Genomic DNA, 20,972 nt, shown 5'->3' with positions numbered 1-20,972 from the left:
TCATCAGCCTGAATCGTGCAGGAAGCCACGGGGAGAAGTGTCTTTGCAGCCTGGCCTCCCCCGTGTTGATGGTGGCATTGCCCTTGGCATCTGTTGATGGACTCTCCCCTCTCCCCTTAGATTCCAGATATTCTGTTCTGAAGCCTGAGCCATCCAGGGCCAGCTGCAGCTGTTGCCTTACTTGCAGCAGCTCGGTGCCCGTGGAGATATCTCCTCCTGTCGCCAGCCTTGTGCCCTCGTGACTTGCCTGCCCTTCCGGCTGGTCCACCCGCGGCTGTCGGTGCTGGAGGCGAGGGCCTGGCACGGGAGCCCCAGAAGGCTTTTGGACTAGCCCTGCTCCTCTCCAAAGTGGGCCCTCTGGCTGCGAAGCTTGCTGGAGAACGGGCATTTCCTGGGGAGACAGCTGGGTGGCAGGCTCCAATTTAATACCCCCCCCCCAGTCCAATGCCTGATCCTCCCTTTGGAGGGAGGGTCTGCTGGGACATCAGGAGGAGAGTGGCTGAAGAGCTGTGCCACCGTGGGGGGCTGGGGAAGACCCCAGAACTTAGGCTGCAGTAGATTACAACAGAACATAGAATGGTAGAGCTAGAAGAGACCTTGAAGGTCATCTAGTCCAACCCCTGCTCAGGCAGGAAACCCTAGACCATTTCAGACAAATGGTTGTCCAATCTCGTCTTAAAAGCCTCCAGTGTTGGAGCACCCTCAGCTTATGGTGGCAAGCTGTTCCACTGGTTAATTGTCCTCTCTGTTAGGACATTTCTTCTTAACTCCAGGTTGCTTTTCTCCTTGATTAGTTTTCATCCGCTGCTTGGGTCCTTGGTGCTCTCCGAGCTGGGTGGTTTTGTTGCAGACATTTCATGACCCAACTAGGGAACATCATCAGTGCTAGAAGGGAGTGGGGTTTGCGCCCTGTTTATATACAATATAAGCTTGGAAAATGAAGGCTAATGGAATAACAAGGTTGTAAGGGACCCTGTAGTCTAGTCCAACCCCCTGCTCAAGCTGGAGACCCTCTACCACAGTGTTTCCCAAACTTGACAATTTTAAGGCATGAGGACTTCAACTCCCAGAATTCCACAGCCAGCAACGCTGGCTGTGGAATTCTGGGAGTTGAAGTCCACATGCCTTAAAATTGTCAAGTTTGGGAAACACTGCTCTACCATGTCAGATAAGTGGCTGTCCAGTCTCTTCTTAAAAACTTCCAGCATTCACTGCTTCTGGAGGCAAGGAGTTCCACTGGTTAATTGTTCTAACTGTCAGGAGTTTCTCCTTAATTCCAGGTTGCTTCTCTGGATTAGTTTCTGCCCGTTGCTTCTTGTCCGGCCTTCAGGGACTTTGGAGAATAGCTTGACTCCCTCTTCTTTGGGGCAGCCCCTGAAATATTGGAAGGCTGCTATCCTACCCCCCCTCGTCCTTCTCTTCATTAAACTACTGATCATTCAAAGTTACTCCCCCCCCCATTTCTTTTGCTCTTGCTGTTGAGGGGAGAGATAAAAGGCTGGGGGGGGGAGCATGTCAGAGAGAGAGTAGCTTTCTTGGCTTTGTTTGATTTAAGATTTATCTGCTTTGTGGAGCAGAAGGTTTTCCTCTTTGAAAAGCTGCTCCCCCCCCCTGCCCCTGGAGTCTTTGTCTGGGCTTGATCCTGTGACTCTGGAAGGGCTGCCCCACAGTTCTCATTCTGCACAGCCCTCCAGCCCTCTCGAATGAGGGCCTGGCCGACCTGCCTTGCCTCCTCCGGCCCCTTAGCTGACCTCTGGACCCCCTTCCAGGCTCCAGAGAGGTTAGGCAACCTGCACTCACCTTACTCAGAAGTAAGTCCATCTGGCTCGGTGGGACTTCTACAAAGTTAAATGGAGGATGGGGATCTTAAACTTTTTAATAGCAAATCATTGGAAAAAGGACATCGATTTTAGCCTGGGGCTAGATTGAGAGAATCCTGGAAGCTGGCAGGGCTAAAAGTGCCCAGAAAATTACATGGACATATCTCCATGCAGCCCCTGACAGAGGACTCAAATCCTGGACCCCCCCCTTTAGGTTTTGCATTGAGGGACCCTGGGGAATAATTGACATGGGGGAAAATTGGGTTACTTTGAAAGCTGCCTGTGATTTGCAAATATCATCTGCAAAGTTTGGAAAACATAGGAAATAGCATTGAGCACTTAGACTTGTATACCGCTTTGCAGGGCTTTACAGCCTCTGTAAGCGGTTTACAGAGTCAGCCTATTTCCTCCCAACAATCTGAGTCCTCATATTACCGACCTCGGAAGGACGGAAGGCTGAGTCAACCTTGAGCGGTGAGACTCGAACTGCTGGCTGTGGGCAATGAATTAGCTGCAATACTGCAGGAAAGAAGGAAGGAAGGAAGGAAGGAAGGAAGGAAGGAAGGAAGGAAGGAAGGAAGGAAGGAAGGAAGGAAGAGCAACAGCAGACTTATATACCGCTTCACAGGGCTTTACAGCCGTCTCTAAGCAGGTTACAGAGTCAGCATATTGCCCCCCCCCAACAATCAGGGTCCTCATTTTACTGACCTCAGAAGGACAGAAGGCCGAGTCAATCTTGAGCTGGTCAGGGTCGAACTCCTGGCAGTGGGAATGCAGAGCCAGACTGCAGTACTGCATTTAACCACTGCGCCACCACGACTCTGTACTGGTTAACATGTAATCGGTGCAGAGTTCTGGGTCACTTAGCACATGCTCAGTGCTGCTGTGAAAGGATTTCTTCTGGAGGCGTCTTTGAGGGTGTCAGAGTCCTCCCCTCAGTTCTGTCTTTAGTCATCCTAGAATCCAGGATGGAAACAGGCCGTTGACCTCTTGAACCCACCTGTCCCACCTGCTGCAGACTGAACCCCCCCCCCCCTGGAGAATGGTTGCCCAGCCCGGGGGTGTCCATCCCTCTTGGCTCAGGAGCTCCCCCCCCAGATGACTCGGCTCTCAGGACCCTCTTCCTGACTGACACGCCTTGGGTTTCTGCCTTCCCGGACCAGGATCCAGAGGTCCCTGTGCTGTGCTGGAGCTGTGGTGGATTGCGGTCTGGATTCCCAGCAGGGAGGGCAATCATATTCCAGAGGAGCAAGAGACAACGCAGTTCAGATAGTTTGTGTGTGAGAATGAGGGTGAAGACAGCTCCTCCTTAACAGTTCCCCAAGTCTTATGTTTTGTGGTGCAAATAACTTTGGTTTGGCAAGATTTCTCTCTGTAGGTGAGGAACAGCAAAGGATGCTGGTTAGAGAACCTCAACATGCTTTTCTCAGTTTAGGGAGCCAGAAAGGAGTGAGGCCTATGCCCCTTTTGATGTGCCCGAAGGGGGTTTCTCGTATCCCCCCCCCCGGTCTTTGCTTTTTCCATGCTAAGCTGAATGATGGGAAATGGACGGATTTATATTTACATTCTTTGCAAACCCTTCTCTTCTGCACCGTCCGGTTAGAACCGAGGAAGCTTCTTGGGTGAGAAGTGAAATGTTTTCAAAGAAGAAAAAAAAACGAGAAAGCCTGTTGGAAAAGCACCTTTGGGACACTGTGCTTGAAGCTTGTTGTTTCGGTTGCCTGGCATCACCTCTCCCTGGCTGGTCTCATTTCTTCAGCCTTCTGGCCTCCGTGCAGCCTGCCGTGCGATGCCATCTGCTGCCCAGGCCCCGGAGGCAGAGTAGAGGAGGAAGCCTCTGCTGAGGCCGGAGGGAGGAGGCAGCCACGTGCTGCTGCCACCACTGCTGCTTCGGGAAGGGGATTTGCACGCAAAGGGAGTCAGACCTGCTGCTTGGAAAATGGAAAGTAGTTCACAGCTGAGCTGTCTGAGGAGGGGGTGACGGTGGAGATCTGGAAGGAGCGGGAGCGAATCCCATCGGAAGGGGGGGGCAACCCATTTCCAGGCATAGCTCTGGGAAAGGGTTTCTGCCCTCTGGGCTCACCTGTTATGCTCCGCCTTTTAATAATAATGATGATGATGATGATGATGTCAAAATTGAGCAACAGACAGGAAGATTACTATAAATACTTGGGTATCCTTCAAGCTGACAACATCAAGCACACTGAAGTCAAGAAAAAGATTAGAGGTGAATACATCAAGAGAGTGAAGAAGATCTTAAAATCCAAACTCAATGGAGGAACTACCATAAAGGCAATCAACACCTGGGCAATCCCAGTCATTAGGTACACAGCTGGAATAGTGGACTGGACTCAAGCAGAACTAAAAGCAATGGATAGGCAGACCAGAAAAATAATGACAATGAATCATGCCTTCATCCACGCAGTGACATTGATAGACTTTATCTACCAAGGCAAATAGGTGGGCGTGGAATGCTACAAGTACATCAGATGGTTGAAGAAGAAAAAATGGCTTTGGAAGAATATCTGAAGAACAATGATGAAGATGCACTGAAATTAGTATATCAGGAAGGCTTACTAACTACTGGAGAGACCACACTGGCCTACAAGAAAGACCAAATGAAGAACAGAATAGAGGCATGGGAAGACAAAGCACTACATGGCCAATACATTAAAAAAATAGCTGGGAAAGCAGATATTAACAAGACCTGGCAATGGCTAAGAGCAGGAAAATTGAAGAAAGAGACTGAGGGACTAATTCTGGCCGCACAAGACCAAGCCTTAAGGACAAATGCATATAAAGTCAAAATTGAGAAGACAGCAACAGACAGTAAGTGGCGCCTATGCAAAGAAGCTGAAGAAACAGTGGACCACCTGGTAAGCTGTTGCAAGAAGATTGCACAGACTGACTACAAGCAGCGGCATGACAAAGTAGCAACAATGGTGCATTGGAAGATCTGCAAAAATATCATTTGCCTATAAGCAAAAACTGGTGGGATCATAAAATAGAGAAAGTCATAGAAAATGATAAAATTAAACTGCTCTGGAACTTCAGAATTCAAACAGACAAACACTTGCAACATAACACCCCAGACTTAACAATTGTTGATAAGAAAGACAAAAAAGTCTGGATAGTGGACGTGGCAGTGCCTGGAGATAGCAGAATAGAAGAGAAAGAACTGGAGAAGATAACAAAATACAAAGACCTACAAATAGAAATAAAAAGACTGTGGCAAAAGCAAGCAAGGGTAGTACCAATAGTAATAGGCTCCTTAAGTGCAATCCCAAAACAACTGGAGCACCACTTGAACACCATTGGCAATGACAAATTCGCTATTAGTCAATTGCAAAAGGCGGCCTTACTAGGAACTGCTTCCATCCTGCGACGATATCTGTAATACCATCAAACATCCACATCTGCCTATCCCAGGTCCTGGGTAAGGACTAGATAGGTAGACAAAATGCCAAATCCAGTCTGAACATCTGGCTGACTGTGTGATGATCCATAATAATAATAATAATAATAATAATAATAATAATAATAATAATAATAATAATAATGATGATGATGATGATGATGATGATAATAATAAAGTTGGAAGAGATCTTAGAGGTCATCTAGTCCAACCCCCTGCTCAGGCAGGAAACCCTATACCATTTCAGACAAACGGCCGTCCAGTCTCTTCTTAAAAACCTCCAGTGTTGGAGCATTCCCCGCTTCTGGAAGCAGGTTGTTCCACTGGTTAATTGTTCTCACTGTCAGGAAGTTTCTCATATCTAAGCGATTGTCCACTAGGACTCCAAGGTCCCTCTCACAGTTACTACTATTGAGCAAGGTACCCCTACACTATACTTGTGCATTTGGTTTTTCTTGCCTAAATGTAGAACCTTACTTTTTTCACCATTGAATTTCATTTTGTTAGGTAGCGCCCAGTGTTCAAGTCTGTCCAGATCCTTCTGTATCTTAAGCCTGTCTTCTGGAGTGTTGGCTATTCTTGCCAACTTGGTGTCGTCTGCAAATTTGATGAGTTCCCCATCTATCCCCTCATCCAGATCGTTGATGAAGATGTTGAAGAGCCCTGGGCCCAGAACAGAGCCCTGGGACACCCCACTACACACTTCCCTCCATGTAGATGTAGGACCCCACATTGAGTACGGCCAGTCAGCCAGCTATGGATCCATCTGGTGGTGATGCTTTCTACCCTACATTTTTCTATCTTGTCAAGTAGTAGGTTGTGATCTACTTTATCAAATGCCTTTCTGAAGTCCAAGTAAATTATGTGCACAGCATTACTCTGGTCCACTAATTTTGTCACCTGGTCAAAGAATGCAATAAGATTTGTCTGGCATGACCAAGTCCTCATTGGTTGAAGCTGCCTGAGCGGATGATGGAGTTGGCATAGTTTGTGTGGTGATGGTCATCACAGATGTGGCTTCTGGTTGATGGCTTTGCGCATTCGGAGCTGTTCAGCCTGGTTTACAAGCTGATTTCCTGCTGAGCCCAACCAGGTGCCTTGGGGCTGGGTACGAATCCATCTCAGTGGCCCAGGACTGCCGTTGCTCCCTTGCGAAGGGGAAGTCCACGTGGCTTCTTTTCACAAGGGTGCTGACGCGGCCTGCCCTTGCCCCTGGTTGCGCTGCAGAGGGCTGGCAGAGCCAGAGGGAGGAGTCAAGTGGGGCATTAGTTTCAGAGTCTCTGCCTAGTCATAAGAGGGCCACGTCCAGCCCCCTTTGACTGCCCTTGAACCTTCTCCAATTTCACTCCAATTTCAGCTGGCTCAGGAATTCTGGGAGTTGAAGTCCACGAGTCATAAAAGAGCCAAGGGTGCCTACCCCTGGTATAGACTTAAGCAATAAATCAGGTAATTTGAATTCTTTGTGTGTGGACCTGGTTGTTCACATCTGACAATCTACTACCTACCTACCTACCCCCCCCCTCTTTCTCATCAGAAGCGGTGAATGCTCCAGAAGCTGTAAAATGCTCCAACACTGGAAGTTTTTAAGAAGAAACTGGACAGCCATTTGTCCGAAATGGTATAGGATTACCTGCCTGAGCAGGGGTTGGACTTGATGACCTCCAAAGTCCCTTCTAACTTTACTATTATTATTATTACTATTACTATTATAATTATCATCATCATCATCATCATCATCATCATCTACCGTGTTTCCCCCAAAATAAAACCCAACTGGAAAATAAGCCCTAGCCTAGCATGATTTTTCAGGACTCTCGTAATATCAGCTCCACCCCAAAAATAAACTCCAGTTAAGACCGTCAGCCAGACGGACGCATTTAGTACTGTATTTCCCCCCAAATAAGACCTAACCGTAAAATAAATTCTAATGCATCTTTTGGAGCAAAACTTAATATAAGACCAGGTCTTATTTTCGGGGAAACAACGGTAGCTATCTACTTATCATCTGTCTACCTATCTGCATCTCTCTTTGTCTTTCTTTCTCCCTCTCCCTCCTTCCCTACATCTGTCTGTCTATCTGATCATCATCATCTGTCTACTTATCATCTCCCTCTCTTTCTCTCCTATCTCTCTGTGAGGCTGGTGGCGGAGCTAGTGCCCCCGTGCATGTGCAAACAGTGCCGCTAGTACCTGCCATTCCCGGTTCTGGTCCCTGGCCCATAGGTTGGAGACTCCTGTTCTAAGCCAACCCCCTGCTCAAGCAGGAGACCCTATAACAGGGGTTCTCAACCTTGGCAACTTTAAGACTTGTGGACTTCAATTCCCAGAATTCCTCAGCCAGCTTTGCTGGCTGAGGAATTCTGGGAGTTGAAGTCCACAAGTCTTAAAGTTGCCAAGGTTGAGAACCCCTGCCCTATAACATCCCAGACAAATGCTGTCCAGCCTCTTCTTAAAAACTCCCCATGCTGTCTGTAAAAATACAAATCCTTCCATTTATCCACCATCTAGTCAGAGCTGAAGAAGTTCCACTGGTTAATTGTCCTCCCTGTCGGGAAGTTTCTCCTTAGTTCCAGGTTGCTTCTCTCCTTGATCAGTTCCCATCCGCTGCTTCTTGTCCTGCCTTCAGGCGCTTTGGAGAACAGGGGGTCCCCCCCCTCTCCTTTGGGGCAGCCCCCCAAATATTGGAAGATGGCTATCGTGTCTTCCCTGGTCCTTCTTTTCTCTAGCCTGCCGTGAGGAAGGAGGAAAGAGGCGGGGGGGGGGGGGTAGCCAAGAATAATAGGCGAGGGAGAAGCATGCCAGGGCAGGGTGGGAGGTGGGCATGTGCCAAGCACGTGATTGGTGCTAACTCAAATCAGAAGGAAGCCCAGGCTCGGCACTCTCAGAGCACACGGCTGTTTTGCACGCTGCCGTTGGTGCCTGGGCCCCGTGGAAACCCCCCCCCCCGTCTGATTTCTGCTCCCTGCAGGCTGCCGAAGGAGACCCGCTGGCACGGAAAGGGCAGCCTCGGGAGCAGATAATCGCTCTGTATACTCTGGAAGCTCCTCCGATGTTTGCAAAGCCCCGTTTGCTGCATACAATAATCGGGCTGTGTGTGTGTAGGGGGGAAAGTCAGCTGCTGGATTTGCCTTTGCAGAATGGGTGGGGGCCCGCTGGCTTCGCACGTGTTCTGTGCTGCCCGCTGGAGGTCCAGCTTTGCCACTCTCCCGTGGGTGAGCCTGTGGGGTCAAGTGATCTGATAGGCAAAAAAATTTAAAAAAATTACATAATTTGGTCTAGTGTAGGGGTAGGCCACCTTGGCTCTTTTATGGCTCGTGGACTTCAACTCCCAGAATTCCTGAGCCAGCCATGCTGAGGGGAAAGGGAGAGGTTTCCAAGCTGAGCCATACTGGCTCAGGAATTCTGGGAGTTGAAGTCCGCCAGTCATGAAGGGGCCATAGTTTCCCCCTTGCTGGCTGAGGGATTCTGGGAGTTGAAGTCCACCCATCTCCGAGTGGCCAAGGTTGAGAAATAGAGGCCTAGGCCAGGGATAGGCCACCTTGGCTCTTTTATGGCTCGTGGACTTCAACTCCCAGAATTCCTGAGCCAGCCATGCTGAGGGGAAAGGGTTTCCAAGCTGAGTCATGCTGGCTGAGGAATTGTGGGAGTTGAAGTCCGCCAGTCATGAAGGGGCCATAGTTCCCCCATGCTGGTTCAGTAATTCTGGGAGTTGAAGTCCACGAGTCATAAAACAGCCAAGGTTGCCTACCCCTGGTCTAGTGGCTGAGGCACCAGGCTAGAAAGCAGGAGATCCTGAGTTCAAGTCCTGCCATAGCCATGAAATCCAGCTGAATGACTTTGGGCCAGTCCAACCCACCTCACAGGCTTGTTGTGGTGGAGGAAATAGGAGGAGGAAGGATTTTGCTCTTAAACTTCTCAGCTTACGTTCCCCCCCCCCCTTCTTTGCAGCCAGCAGGGCGAGATGCCAACTTGGGCATCCTCCAAGTGGCGACAGGCTTCCGAGAGCTGTGCCCTTCTGCCCCAGGGCCCACGTAATTCGGTCCCTGCCCTCTTTGCCCTGGAGACCTGGATCTGGCTCAGCCTGTTCCGCTCGCTGGCTTTCGCACTCAGAGACTCAGCCTGGGGATGCAACGGCTGCCCTACCTTTCTCCTTCTTCGTCTTTCTGACAGGGCGACGTGTCTGTGCTCTGCTTTCAGACAATGCAACGGATCTGGGTTCATTTCTGGAGTCTGCACAATGGAAGTGGATTGATCAGAGGAGCTGGGGACGGGAGTGGATTTCCCGCTGGGCCTGTTCTGTTGTGCAGATGTGATCCTTGGGAACACGTGCAGGGCCTTCCTCTCTCTCTGGCTTCCGTGCAGCTTCTGCTTCTTACAATAACTCTTTCAAACTCCTCCAGTATTTGAGGAGCTGCCCCAAAGAAGCTTAACCTCTTCACCTCTTCTCCCTGTCCGGAAACCCCTCCTTAGGTCCAGGTTGCTGCTCTCCTTGATTAGGTTTCCATCCGTTGCTTCTGCTCTTGCCTTTGTGGTGCTTTGGAACTAAAGTGGGTAGAAATCCAGAGTATTTGGCTTGGAAGTGGCCGGAAAGGATTGGCACCTGCTGGAGAGCCCATCTCTGGGTGCCAGGCCAGGGTCTCCCAATGCAGCCCAGCCTCTCCAAGACCAGGTTGCATCTGGGTCCCAGCCCCCTCCTCCTTAATTAACCAAGGGGGACTCTGGCATCCTCCGTCCCCTCCTCCACTGGGAGGGGGTAGGGGCCCAGCCAAGAAAGCCGAACTCTTGAAACAGGCATTGTCTCAAAAGGAAACTTTTATTAGGGTCAGTGACAGTAGGGAGATTGGGGGAAATCCCGCTTGAACGGTGTAATTAAACCAACAATATTCCTCCACCCACCAAAGTAGTAGTAGTAGTAGTAGTAGTAGTAGTAGTAGTAGTAGTAGTAGTAATAATGATGATGATGATAAAGTTGGAAGGGATCTTGGAGGTCATCTAGTCCAACCCCCTGGTCAGGCAGGAAACCCTGGACAAAGGGCTGTCCAGTCTCTTCTTCAAAACTTCCAGTCATAATGTCCATTTGAAATCCAGCCAATCCACAGGTGGACAGAAGAACGGCTAGCTGGCACATATCTCAAGCTCTTCTCCAGCTTTCGTTTCTCGGTAACCGTCTCCCCAATAAGGGAGACCTTCCTTTCTCAAGGGGATGGAGGTGGAAGAAAGAAAGCAGAAAGCGAAAGTTATCCCAAATGAAAGCAAATATCCCCCTCCCCCCAGCAGAATGGCAGGCCCCAAAGCAAAGCACAAGAATATATACATACATACATACACACATAGATACATACATTTGGAAGGAGACAATCAGAATTTGGGGACCTGACAGAGGGCCCAGGGACCCCACCCCCGGAGGGACGGCCACCAGCCCAAAGGACCGAGGACCAGGTGAGGCAGGTTCAAAAGCCGCAGCTGTGGGAACGCTGCTGGTTTTGTGCGGGTGTGCGTGGGGGTGAGGGAAGCCGTGCGCTGGGCATTTGCCCACCCACAAAGAAAGGGCTTGTCTTGTTGCAGCTGGACTTCTCCAGATGCCTTCTCCGGCCCGCTGAGCCAACTTGGCCTCCTGGCTACACTGACTGGCTTGTTCTCTTCCTAGACAAGAACTTGGCTGTGGCGTCCAGGATAAACAGCGATATTATAGGAATTTTGCACTTAAGGAACAATTGCAGGCTATCCTTAATTGATTCTTGCAGATGCAAAGAGGGGCTTCCGAAGAGACAGGCAAGGCCTGGCTGGAGTGTGTGTGTGTGGGGGGGGGGACAAGTTAGGACATGAAGGGAGGGGGAGAGCAGGAGGCTGGGTCTCTGTAGCTGCTCTCTCCCCCCCCCCCCCCAACCCAGAGACATGGTTGTAGCCCTGGGGGGCTTGATTTAGTTTTCCTTGACTTCCCAAACGGGCATTCTCTGGCCTCTGGGTGGCCAGAGGTGTGTGTGTGTATGTGTGTGTGTGTGTGTGTGTGTGTGTGTGTGTGTGTAGGGAGGCATCTTCACAATAGCCCTAAAAGTGAAAGCAGAAAATCCTTGAAACGCACTTGTGCAAGAGGTGGGGAACTGTCTCCCTCTAGTGGTGGATCCAGGAAGCTTCACACTCCTGGCAGGCGGAGATTGGGTGGGGGAGGCTCATTGGGGGAGGACTGGCAGATTTGGATTTGATTTTTGATTTTCGATTTCTATAGCCACCCATCCCAGCAAATTCTGGGCAGCTCACCATTCGAAAGCACATATTACAGTTAAAACCTTAAACACCTTTTCAAACAGTAAAAACAGCCTGGTTGACCTCTGGCCTTGGGGGGCTTTGAAGAAGTGGGAGCTCTCCCTGGTGGGGGGCTGGGCCACCCTGGGGCAATCTGAAGGGCACCCAGGCTGGCAAGGTTGCTCTAGGTGGCGCAAAGGCTTGGTGATCCTGGCTCCCTCGAAGCAAGGAAATGCCGCTCTTTCAAAAGTGGGGGGCTCCGACCTGACTGCTCCCCCCTTGCCAGGCCCAGCCTTGACTCCCTGGCCTGACTGAGGGGTGCTGACATTTATTATTATTTATAGTATTATTGTTATTGTTATTTTATTTTTAGTTTAAATGAATAGCCAGCAAATCTATCTATCTATCTATCTATCTATCTATCTATCTATCTATCTATCTATCTATCTATCTATCCATGTATATTTATTTATCTATCTATCTATCTACCTATCTATCTATCTATCTATCTATCTATCTATCTATCTATCTATCTATCTATCTATCTCTATCTGTATCCATCCATCTATCCATCCATCCATCCATCCATTTATATCTATGTATCTATGTATGTATGTATGTATGTATCTATCTATCTATCTATCTATCTATCTATCTATCTATCTATCTATCTATCTATCGTCTATCTATCTATCTATCTATCTACTGTCTGTCTATCTATCTATCTCTCTCTCTCTCTCTATCTATCTATCTATCTTGTGGACAATACAATATGGGAGATAAAATATTAAATTAAGATAAAACCATAATAAAACCACCATAATGTGGAACCATAGAATTGCAATGGGATAGATGTTATAATTTACGAAGGTAAATAAAGATATTTCATGGGCTGGTCTTGAACAACGTTCGCTATTTGTGGAAAAGTCTGGTGCAAAAGTCTGGATCCCTTTCAGGGATAATTTTAGCAGAGGTTGAGCTGGGAGGGGGACAGATGTCAGGGAGATTTTTCCCTCCTCTAATTCCTCCCCCCCCCCAAGAAGTTTCGGTTCCTTTTATTCCCTCCCAGAGTCCCTCAAAGAGCGAGCAGAGCATCACGCTCAGCCAACATGTGATTTCAAAAATAGTTCCCCCAAAATAACTCCTGCCATCCCTGGGGATGTCTCTGTCAGAGGCAGGTTGATTTAATAACATGCTTAGAAAAGTAAACATCAGAGAGTCCTTGAGTTACGGCTGTAATGGAGCCTGCCCATCGTGGCTGTGTGACTCCTGACAGTCGTAAAGCAGGTCGGTCACACAACCGACCCAATTGGTCTGGGAATTCTGGGAGTTGAAGTCCACAAGTCTTAAAGGCCAAGGTTGGACACTCCTGGTTCAGTTTATAATCCTAGGCTTAAACTTGGCTGAGAACAGTTTTGGGGGGGGGATGGCTGGGCCTCCCCAAAGCACCTTTTGCTTCTGATTTTTTTGGGGGCGGGCGCTGCCTTCCTCCCTTTTTTGTCACTTGGGAACAAGCACGCGCTGGCAGGCCTCAACTTACAACAGTTCTCTTAGTGACCATTCAAAGCTACCCCAGCACTGAAAAGAGTGACATGACCATTTTTCACACCTATGACCGTTGCAGCATCCTCATGGTGGCGTGTTTTACATTCGGATGCTTGACATCTGACTCACATTTATGACGGTTGCAGCATTCCGGGGTCATGTGATAGTCCCCTTCTGCAACCTCCTGACAAACCACCTGCCTCCAGAAGCGGTGAATGCTCCAACACTGGAAGTTTTTAAGAAGAGACTGGACAGCCATTTGTCCGAAATAGTATTGCAGGGGTAGGCAACCTTGGCTCTTTTATGACTCGTGGACTTCAACTCCCAGAATTCCTGAGCAAGCATGAGGGAACTATGGCCCCCTCATGACTGGTGGACTTCAACTCCCAGAATTCCTGAGCCTCCCTGGCTCAGCTTGGAAACCTTGGAAACCCAGAAGCTGCACGGAAGCCAGAGAGAGAGGAAGGCCCTGCACGTGTTCCCAAGGATCACATCTGCACAACAGAACAGGCCCAGCGGGAAATCCACTCCCGTCCCCAGCTCCTCTGACCAATCCACTTCCATTGTGCAGACTCCAGAAATGAACCCAGATCCGTTGCATTGTCTGAAAGCAGAGCACGGACACGTCGCCCCATCAGAAAGACGAAGAAGGAGAAAGGCAGGGCAGCCGTTGCATCCCCAGGCTGAGTCTCTGAGTGCGAAAGCCAGCGAGCGGAACAGGCTGAGCCAGATCCAGGTCTCCAGGGCAAAGAGGGCGGGGACCGAATTACGTAGGCCCTGGGGCAGAAGGGCACAGCTCTCGGAAGCCTGTCACCACTTGGAGGATGCCCAAGTTGGCATCTCGCCCTGCTGGCTGCAAAGAAGGGGGGGGGGAACGTAAGCTGAGAAGTTTAAGAGCAAAATCCTTCCTCCTCCTATTTCCTCCACCACAACAAGCCTGTGAGGTGGGTTGGACTGGCCCAAAGTCATTCAGCTGGATTTCATGGCTATGGCAGGACTTGAACTCAGGATCTCCTGCTTTCTAGCCTGGTGCCTCAGCCACTAGACCAGGGGTAGGCAACCTTGGCTCTTTTATGACTGGTGGACTTCAACTCCCAGAATTCCTGAGCCAGCGTGGGAGAAGTATGGCCCCTTCATGACTCGTGGGCTTCAACTCCCAGAATTCCTCAGCCAGCCTGGCTCAGCTTGGAAACCTCTCCTTTCCCCTCAGCACGGCTGGCTCAGGAATTCTGAGAGTTGAAGTCCACCAGTCAGAAAAGAGCCAAGGTTGCCTACCCCTGGTCTAGGGTTTCCTTCCTGAGCAGGGGATTAGACTAGATGACCTCCAAGGTCCCTATATTATTATTATTATTATTATTACTATTACTATTACTATTATTATTATTAAATTGTCAATGGGGAAACCAGATTAACTTAACAACCATTGTTACTAGTTTAAAAACAGATTAAATAAGTAATAGTAATGGAACTACAGGGCTCCACTAAGAGAATAAAAATTATTAAGACAGAGTCAAAGGCCTCTGGGGCGTGGGCTGGGGGGGGGGGAAACAGCCCTTGGATGGAATCCATGTTGTGCTCAAAGTCCCCGAAGGGAAGCACAAACCAAGATGTGAAGGTCTCCAGGCTTTTTCTGGAATGAAAGAAAAGGAGACAAAACTCTTCCCGTTTTGAGTTTCTCTGCTCTGTCGCTTCCTCTCTGAAAGGGAGGAGGGGTCAGCAACGCCCCAAAGGGATGAAATGTGTGTTTCATTTCCAGCCACAGAAACCTCAGGAGAAAAGCAAAAAAACTCCGGGCGGCAGATCTTGATTTACACAATTTGTTTCCCAACTTTAAAATAAAATGCAACTGTCCTACAGTCAGGAATATACATGGGATGGGAAAGCAAGGAAGCTGCATAAAATTTAAACGGATCAATCCCATCTTTCTTAATTTTTTTGATGCCATAGTGGAAAACATTATTGAATTCAAACAGTCTGCATGTTACTATTTATTTCTTTTAAAACAATCACAAATCAGGCTGGAGGCTTGTGCTGTTGGTGCCATTTCCAGACCGTTGTGGTCTCTTCCCTGCTTGAAAGGGGGGGAGTGGGTGCGTACTCTGAAGGGGGGGGGGGCCAGGAGAAACCTTGAGGTTAGTTGGGGTCCTCCCAACCTCCACCCCAACCTTGGAAGGGGGTTCAGATAATCCTTCCATCTGTCAAAAATGGCTTCACTGGCCAGCGGTAGGAAGACCTGCTGGACAAACCAACATAGGCTTCAGCGTTGCCTCTGTGATGCACAGATGGTTAAAAAAAAATCTAACCATTTTTGCAAGTCTCCAGAAAAGCAGCCCCAAAGTTTAGGAGATGCAGCAGCTGAAATTCTACCACCAGACATGATGCAGCATGAAATTTTTTTCTATTCCTCACCTCAAAATTTCATGTGGCTGTCTTCAACGTCCCCCACAGACCTCTACATCCATCTATGAAGAACCTCAGTTCTCCAAGATCTTCTTTTGAAGGCATTGCGTTTCCTCACAGATGCAAGCTGTGCATCGCCCTGACTTTTGCACAACGAACGATATCTGGGTGGGCTCCGAATTTGGGGAACGTGCAGAAAGAACCTCTTCTTTTCAAGGGTGCGACCGCCCCCTAAGCGACGCCTTTAATTTAGGGGAACAAGCAGGCTGTCCGTGGGGGGTTGAGGTTCTCCATCTCCACCGTTGAGGGCAAAGCAAGATACACAATCATTCTCATATCTGCTGTTCGGGTGACGGTCGGGCACAGCCTTCTCCCTGCGGTTGACAGAAGGAGGAAGGGGGGTGGATTTGCCCCCCCTTCCGCTCACTTATCTGCCCCTTTGCAACTTGGGGAGATGGTTTCATCTCTTGAAACAAGGTTGAGGATTCTCCCACCAGGGTTAGTTATAGTATCCGGCGAAGCTGCCTTGGTCCAAAGCATCCTTTGTGTGGGGTGAAGCTAAAATGTCCGTAAATGGTTCTGCGGAGAGAAACAAAACTCAACGCGTAATAAGGGCAGAGGTCCTCAGAGGATCACCCTCTCCTTCCCCGTCCTTATGACTGATTTCAAGAGCTCGTCCACGGCTGACCTTGATTGTTAAATTTGGGAGTGTGCTTGTAGGTAGGACATACGCAGCCCGTCTTCCCTCCAAAATCCAAGACAGAATCCGTAAACCTCCAGTTTTATCCTCCCAACGGTGGCCTTAAAAGGAGTAGGGGGAGGGGAAGGGATGGCACACGGGGTCAAGGGCCATTCCTGGAGGGGTTGTGTAGAGTTGGGGCTCTTGACAACAAGGCACCTTTCTCCCACTTTCCCTTCTTGGCTCAGAAGCTGCGAGCATTCGCGCCAACATGACTTTTCCAAAAAGAAATTTCCCAAATTTTCTGGCATTTTCTTGAGGCTTTGGGGCACTCGCACTGGGCACCTACCTTGACCTCTGGTGTGGAGGCTTCGGAGAAGGCCAGGAGCCTCGCCAGGTCTTCGTTTGCATGAATAGAGGAAGCCGACATGCACAGGCGGTCCATGCGCTCTTAACACAAATATTTTTTGCTCTTTTCTTTCGCCAAGTGGGGTTTATTTGGCTATTTCTCAGTCCCTGGGAACAAAGGCCACGATTTTATTAATGAAATGTATTAATTGCATTTATATAGCCCACCGTCACATATTTTTATCTCTGCCCAAAATCAGTGGGCCCCCTCAAACCCCAGACAAGCCAACACAATCATCCTCGGCCCTCAGGCAACCCGCCCACAAGCACACAATGGGCGGTACTCACAGCTCCTTCTCACACACTGCTACTACTGCTTCTTCTCCTAGTACTTGACCACTACAATTGGTGAGCCCTACTGCTAAAGTAGCAGTATTTTTTTCTACTGTATTGGCTCAGCTGCCCCAAGTCGTTTTATTTCCACAAAGTTAACAGAAACCCACTTGCCCTCTCAGTCCCAAAACAACCACACCACAACGGGGTCCATAGGGCAGCGTCCAGGCACAAGACAAGGGCAGTCCTTGGGGCAAAGGCCGGTCCAAAACAGAAGGCGAAGAGTGTCTTCCCAGCCAGGCAAGGCAAGCAGCAACAAGCAGGAGTCAAAGCCGGGGAAGTGCAAGCCAAAGCAAACACAAAGACGCTTCTCCTTAACTCCCTCCCCTCCAGGTGTTCCTTGTGAGGAGGGGTGGGGCAGATCCCCCTCCCAGTAGCCTTGCATTCCTTCTCTGGGCTTGCCTGTGCTCTGCTCTCCATGCTCTGCTCTCCGTGCTCTCGGGATCAGCGGAGTAAGCAGCTGTTCCTCATCAGAGGGGATCTGTTGCCTGTCAGCAACTGATCCTCCCCTGTGTCTGTGAAGGCAGGTAGCTCCCCGTCCGGCTGACCACCTCCCCTAAAGCCCGAGGGGGCCAGGACAGCACCGTCCTCACCTCCTGGCCGCTCCGAACAGGCCGAGGGAGATGCGCCATCCCTGTCAGATGGTCCCAGTTCCAAGCCCTCCGAGCTGGGCTCCGATGGGGCCATGGTGCTGCCCGCCTGCTTTGTGGGGTTTCGAAGGCAGGTTTTTCAGCCCTCTTTTGCTGTGGGATCCGTTCAGCTGTAGGAGATTCTCTTTTCGTCCTCTGCAACTCTGCTCCCGATGGCGCATTGTTTATAGCTGCCAAGCTGAAGTCTGCATTGCTTTAGATTCCCTTTCCTTTTATACCTTTATACCTCCCTTTTATATTTTATACCTGAGCAGAACTTGGCTCAGGCTGGGTTGTGCCTACAGGCAGTCCTTGATGACCACAAGGGAGCTGAAAATTTCTGTTGCTAAGCAAGTCCGTTGTTAACCAAATTTTTCCCCATTTTACACCCTTTCTTTGCCAGAGTTGTTAAGTGAATCACTGCAGTTTTTAAGGGGGTAGCACGGTTGTTAAGTGAATCCGGCTTCCCCCGTTGATTAGGCCGAAAAAGGGGATCATGTGACACTTGAGACCCTGCAACCATCATATATATGAGTTCAGTTGGTTAAGCCTCCGAATGTAAATCACGTGATGCTGCAGTGGTCATAAGTGTGAAAAAACGGTCATAAGTCACTTTTTTCAAGGCCGTTGTAACTTTGAACAGTCAGTAAACAAACTGTTGCAAGTCTACATATACAGGTGATGCGATGTAGTGAGGAGGCAGATCCCCCAGGAGGGAGGGGGTGCTTTCCAGGAAGGAGAAAGAGGCCACTCAGCCCACATGTATTGTGTGTGAGAAAGAGAGTGAGGACAGTGCCTCCTTAATGGTTCTCAGAGTCTACGGTAAATAGAGAAAGTAGATCCTCAATCTGGCAAGATTTTGTCTGTAGGAGTTACAATAAAGGGCTCAGCTTGAAAGAATCGCCCTGTGTCCTTCTTGGTTTTGGTCCTGACCCTGCTGCTTCCATAAAGCTTTGTCTTCGGAAGATCCCCCTGGAGGGGAGTGCCCACCTGCTCCCTTGTTTTGGGGCAGGCTCTGAAGCACCAAGCTCTAGACTGCCTCTCAACTTCTTTCTCTCTTCCTTCCAGGCATGGTACAAAAACTTGACCAAAAACTTCCAGTCGCCAATGAATACTTGCTGCTTTCTGGAGGGGTCCGAGAAGGCGTGGTGGACCTTGACCTGGACGAACTGAACTTCTACGCTCGTGGCACTGACTACGACATGGACTTCACCCTGCTTGTGCCAGCCCTGAAGCTGCACGACCGAAACCAGCCGGTCACCCTGGACATGCGCCACTCCGCCTTGTGTCATTCCTGGCTGAGCTTGCGGCTCTTTGACGAAGGGACCATCAGCAAGTGGAAGGACTGCTGCACCATCGTGGACCATCTCAACGGGGCCACCAACTACTTCTTCTCCCCCACCCGCGTGGCCGACTGGTTCTACGAGTCCATCAGCGTGGTCCTCTCCGAGATCCAGAAGAAGCCCCAGCGGGGGATGCCCAAGGTGGAGAAGGTGGAGAAGAACGGCACGCTCATCTCCATCATCTTAGGGGTGGGCAGCAGCCGCATGCTGTACGACATCGTGCCGGTGGTGTCCTTCAAGGGCTGGCCGGCCGTGGCCCAGAGCTGGCTGATGGAGAACCACTTCTGGGACGGGAAGATCACGGAGGAGGAGGTCATCAGCGGCTTCTACCTGGTCCCGGCTTGCTCGTACAAGGGTCGGAAGGACAACGAGTGGCGCCTCTCCTTTGCCCGTAGTGAGGTGCAGCTGAAGAAGTGCATCTCCACCAGCCTCATGCAGGCCTACCAGGCCTGCAAGGCCATCATCATCAAGCTGCTCTCGCGCCCCAAGGCCATCAGCCCCTACCACCTGCGCAGCGTCATGCTCTGGGCCTGCGACCGGCTGCCCGCCAGCTACCTGCTGCAGGAGGATTACGCCGCCCACTTCCTGCTGGGCCTGATTGACGACCTGCAGCACTGCCTGGTGAACAAGACCTGCCCCAACTACTTCATCCCCCAGTGCAACATGCTGGAGCACCTCTCCGAGGAGACGGTCATGCTCCACGCGCGGAAGCTCTCCTCCGTGCGCTCCGACCCGGCCGAGCACCTCCAGATGGCCATCGAGCACGTCAAGGCCGCCAACCGGCTGACGCTGGAGCTCCAGCGGAGGGGCAGCGCTACCAGCATCCCCTCCCCCCAGTCGGACGGAGGGGATCCCAACCAGCCCGACGACCGGCTGGCCAAAAAGCTGCAGCAGCTGGTGACTGAGAACCCGGGAAAGTCCATTTCGGTCTTCATCAACCCTGACGACGTCACGCGGCCCCACTTCAGAATTGACGACAAATTCTTCTGAGACTCCCTCTGTCCCCCCACGGCCTCCTGCCCCACCTCAGACTGTGGGACCCCTTCACTCCCCTGGGTTTTCCTGGGTCTGTTTCCATTGTCAACATATCAGGCTGAGGGGGGCCTGCAGGAGAGGGTGGGGTTCTGGGCATGGATTGGCTGCTACTCTGACTTGGAGGCCGGCCAGTCCAGCCTTTTCCCAGACCACCGTGACTGTCTGCACATCTGGCAGCCTCCTTCAGCAAGAATCCCCTTCTACCTTTAGCACATCCCCTTCTCTGGTGGGCTGGGTCCTCTTCGTATAATTAGCTTCCTCCCCCCCCCCTTTTTTCCCTGCTTTCGGAGGGTGACTGTGGGAAACGCCCGGCGGAAGGGTGAGCCGCTTCCTGCTGCTGGCCCAGTTGGCCCGTCTGTTCCCGGGGGTCCTCCAGGGGGACCAAAATGAGGCCAGGAGCGACGATCCCAGCGACGCCTCCAGACTGAGGGCATTTTCTTCTGCTGATCTCCTGTTCTTGAATGTAATTGATCCGCATCAGGGCTGGGCAGAACCCGGAGGCTCTTTCTGCCGAGGGTCCTGCAAGGGAGACCCTGGGACAGTCGCTCTGAGCGCCGGTCCTTAGTCAAAGCCTTACTTCCAAGCGATTAAAGGACGGGCCGTGAGAACGGTCCCTGCGCACTTGCCCCTGGCCTGGCCTGCTGTGGCTTTTTCTTCCTCTCTCCCTCTCTCTCTCTCTCACACACATCTATCTATCTGTCTGTCTATCTATCTATTATCTATTTATCTATCTATCTATCTATCTATCTATCTATCTATCTATCTATCTATCTATCTATCTTCTGCCTTTACTATTTTTATAAGTAACTCAAGTGGTGAGCATGCATAATACTCCTTCTCCTTTTCATATTTTCCTCAAAACAACGACCCTGTGAGGTGGGTTGGATTGAGAGAGAGTGATTGGCCCAAAGTAGCCCAGTTGGTTTTCACACCTAAGGTGAGAATAGAACTCACCGTCTCCTGGTGATTGGTCCAAAGTCACCCAACTGATCTCATGCCTAAGGCGGGACTAGAACTCCCTGTCACCTGGTGATTGGCCCAAAGTCACCCAGCCAGCTTTCATGCCTAAGGCGGGACTAGAAAGAGTCTCCTGGTGATTGGCCCAAAGTTACCCAGCTGGCT

General features: G+C 50.3%; 1 protein-coding gene across 1 annotated transcript in view; it reads left to right on the top strand.

Moving 5' to 3' along the window:
- Positions 1–20,476, top strand: part of LOC120307153 (protein MB21D2-like) — a 28,670-nt gene extending 8,194 nt beyond the window's left edge. Inside the window, exon 2 of the mRNA XM_039341507.1 lies at positions 18,541–20,476. Within this exon, the coding sequence (XP_039197441.1) occupies positions 18,541–19,805 (1,265 nt within the window). The 3' untranslated portion in view covers positions 19,806–20,476. The remainder of the gene's footprint in view (positions 1–18,540) is intronic.
- Positions 20,477–20,972: the final 496 nt, after the last annotated feature.

The sequence above is a fragment of the Crotalus tigris genome, unplaced genomic scaffold (assembly GCF_016545835.1).
Source record: "Crotalus tigris isolate CLP2741 ecotype Arizona unplaced genomic scaffold, ASM1654583v1 scf7180000017765.3138416, whole genome shotgun sequence".
Lineage (NCBI taxonomy): Eukaryota > Metazoa > Chordata > Lepidosauria > Squamata > Viperidae > Crotalus > Crotalus tigris.
The sequence above is the reverse complement of the archived record's forward strand: the minus strand, read 5'-3'. Positions and strand labels throughout refer to the sequence as shown.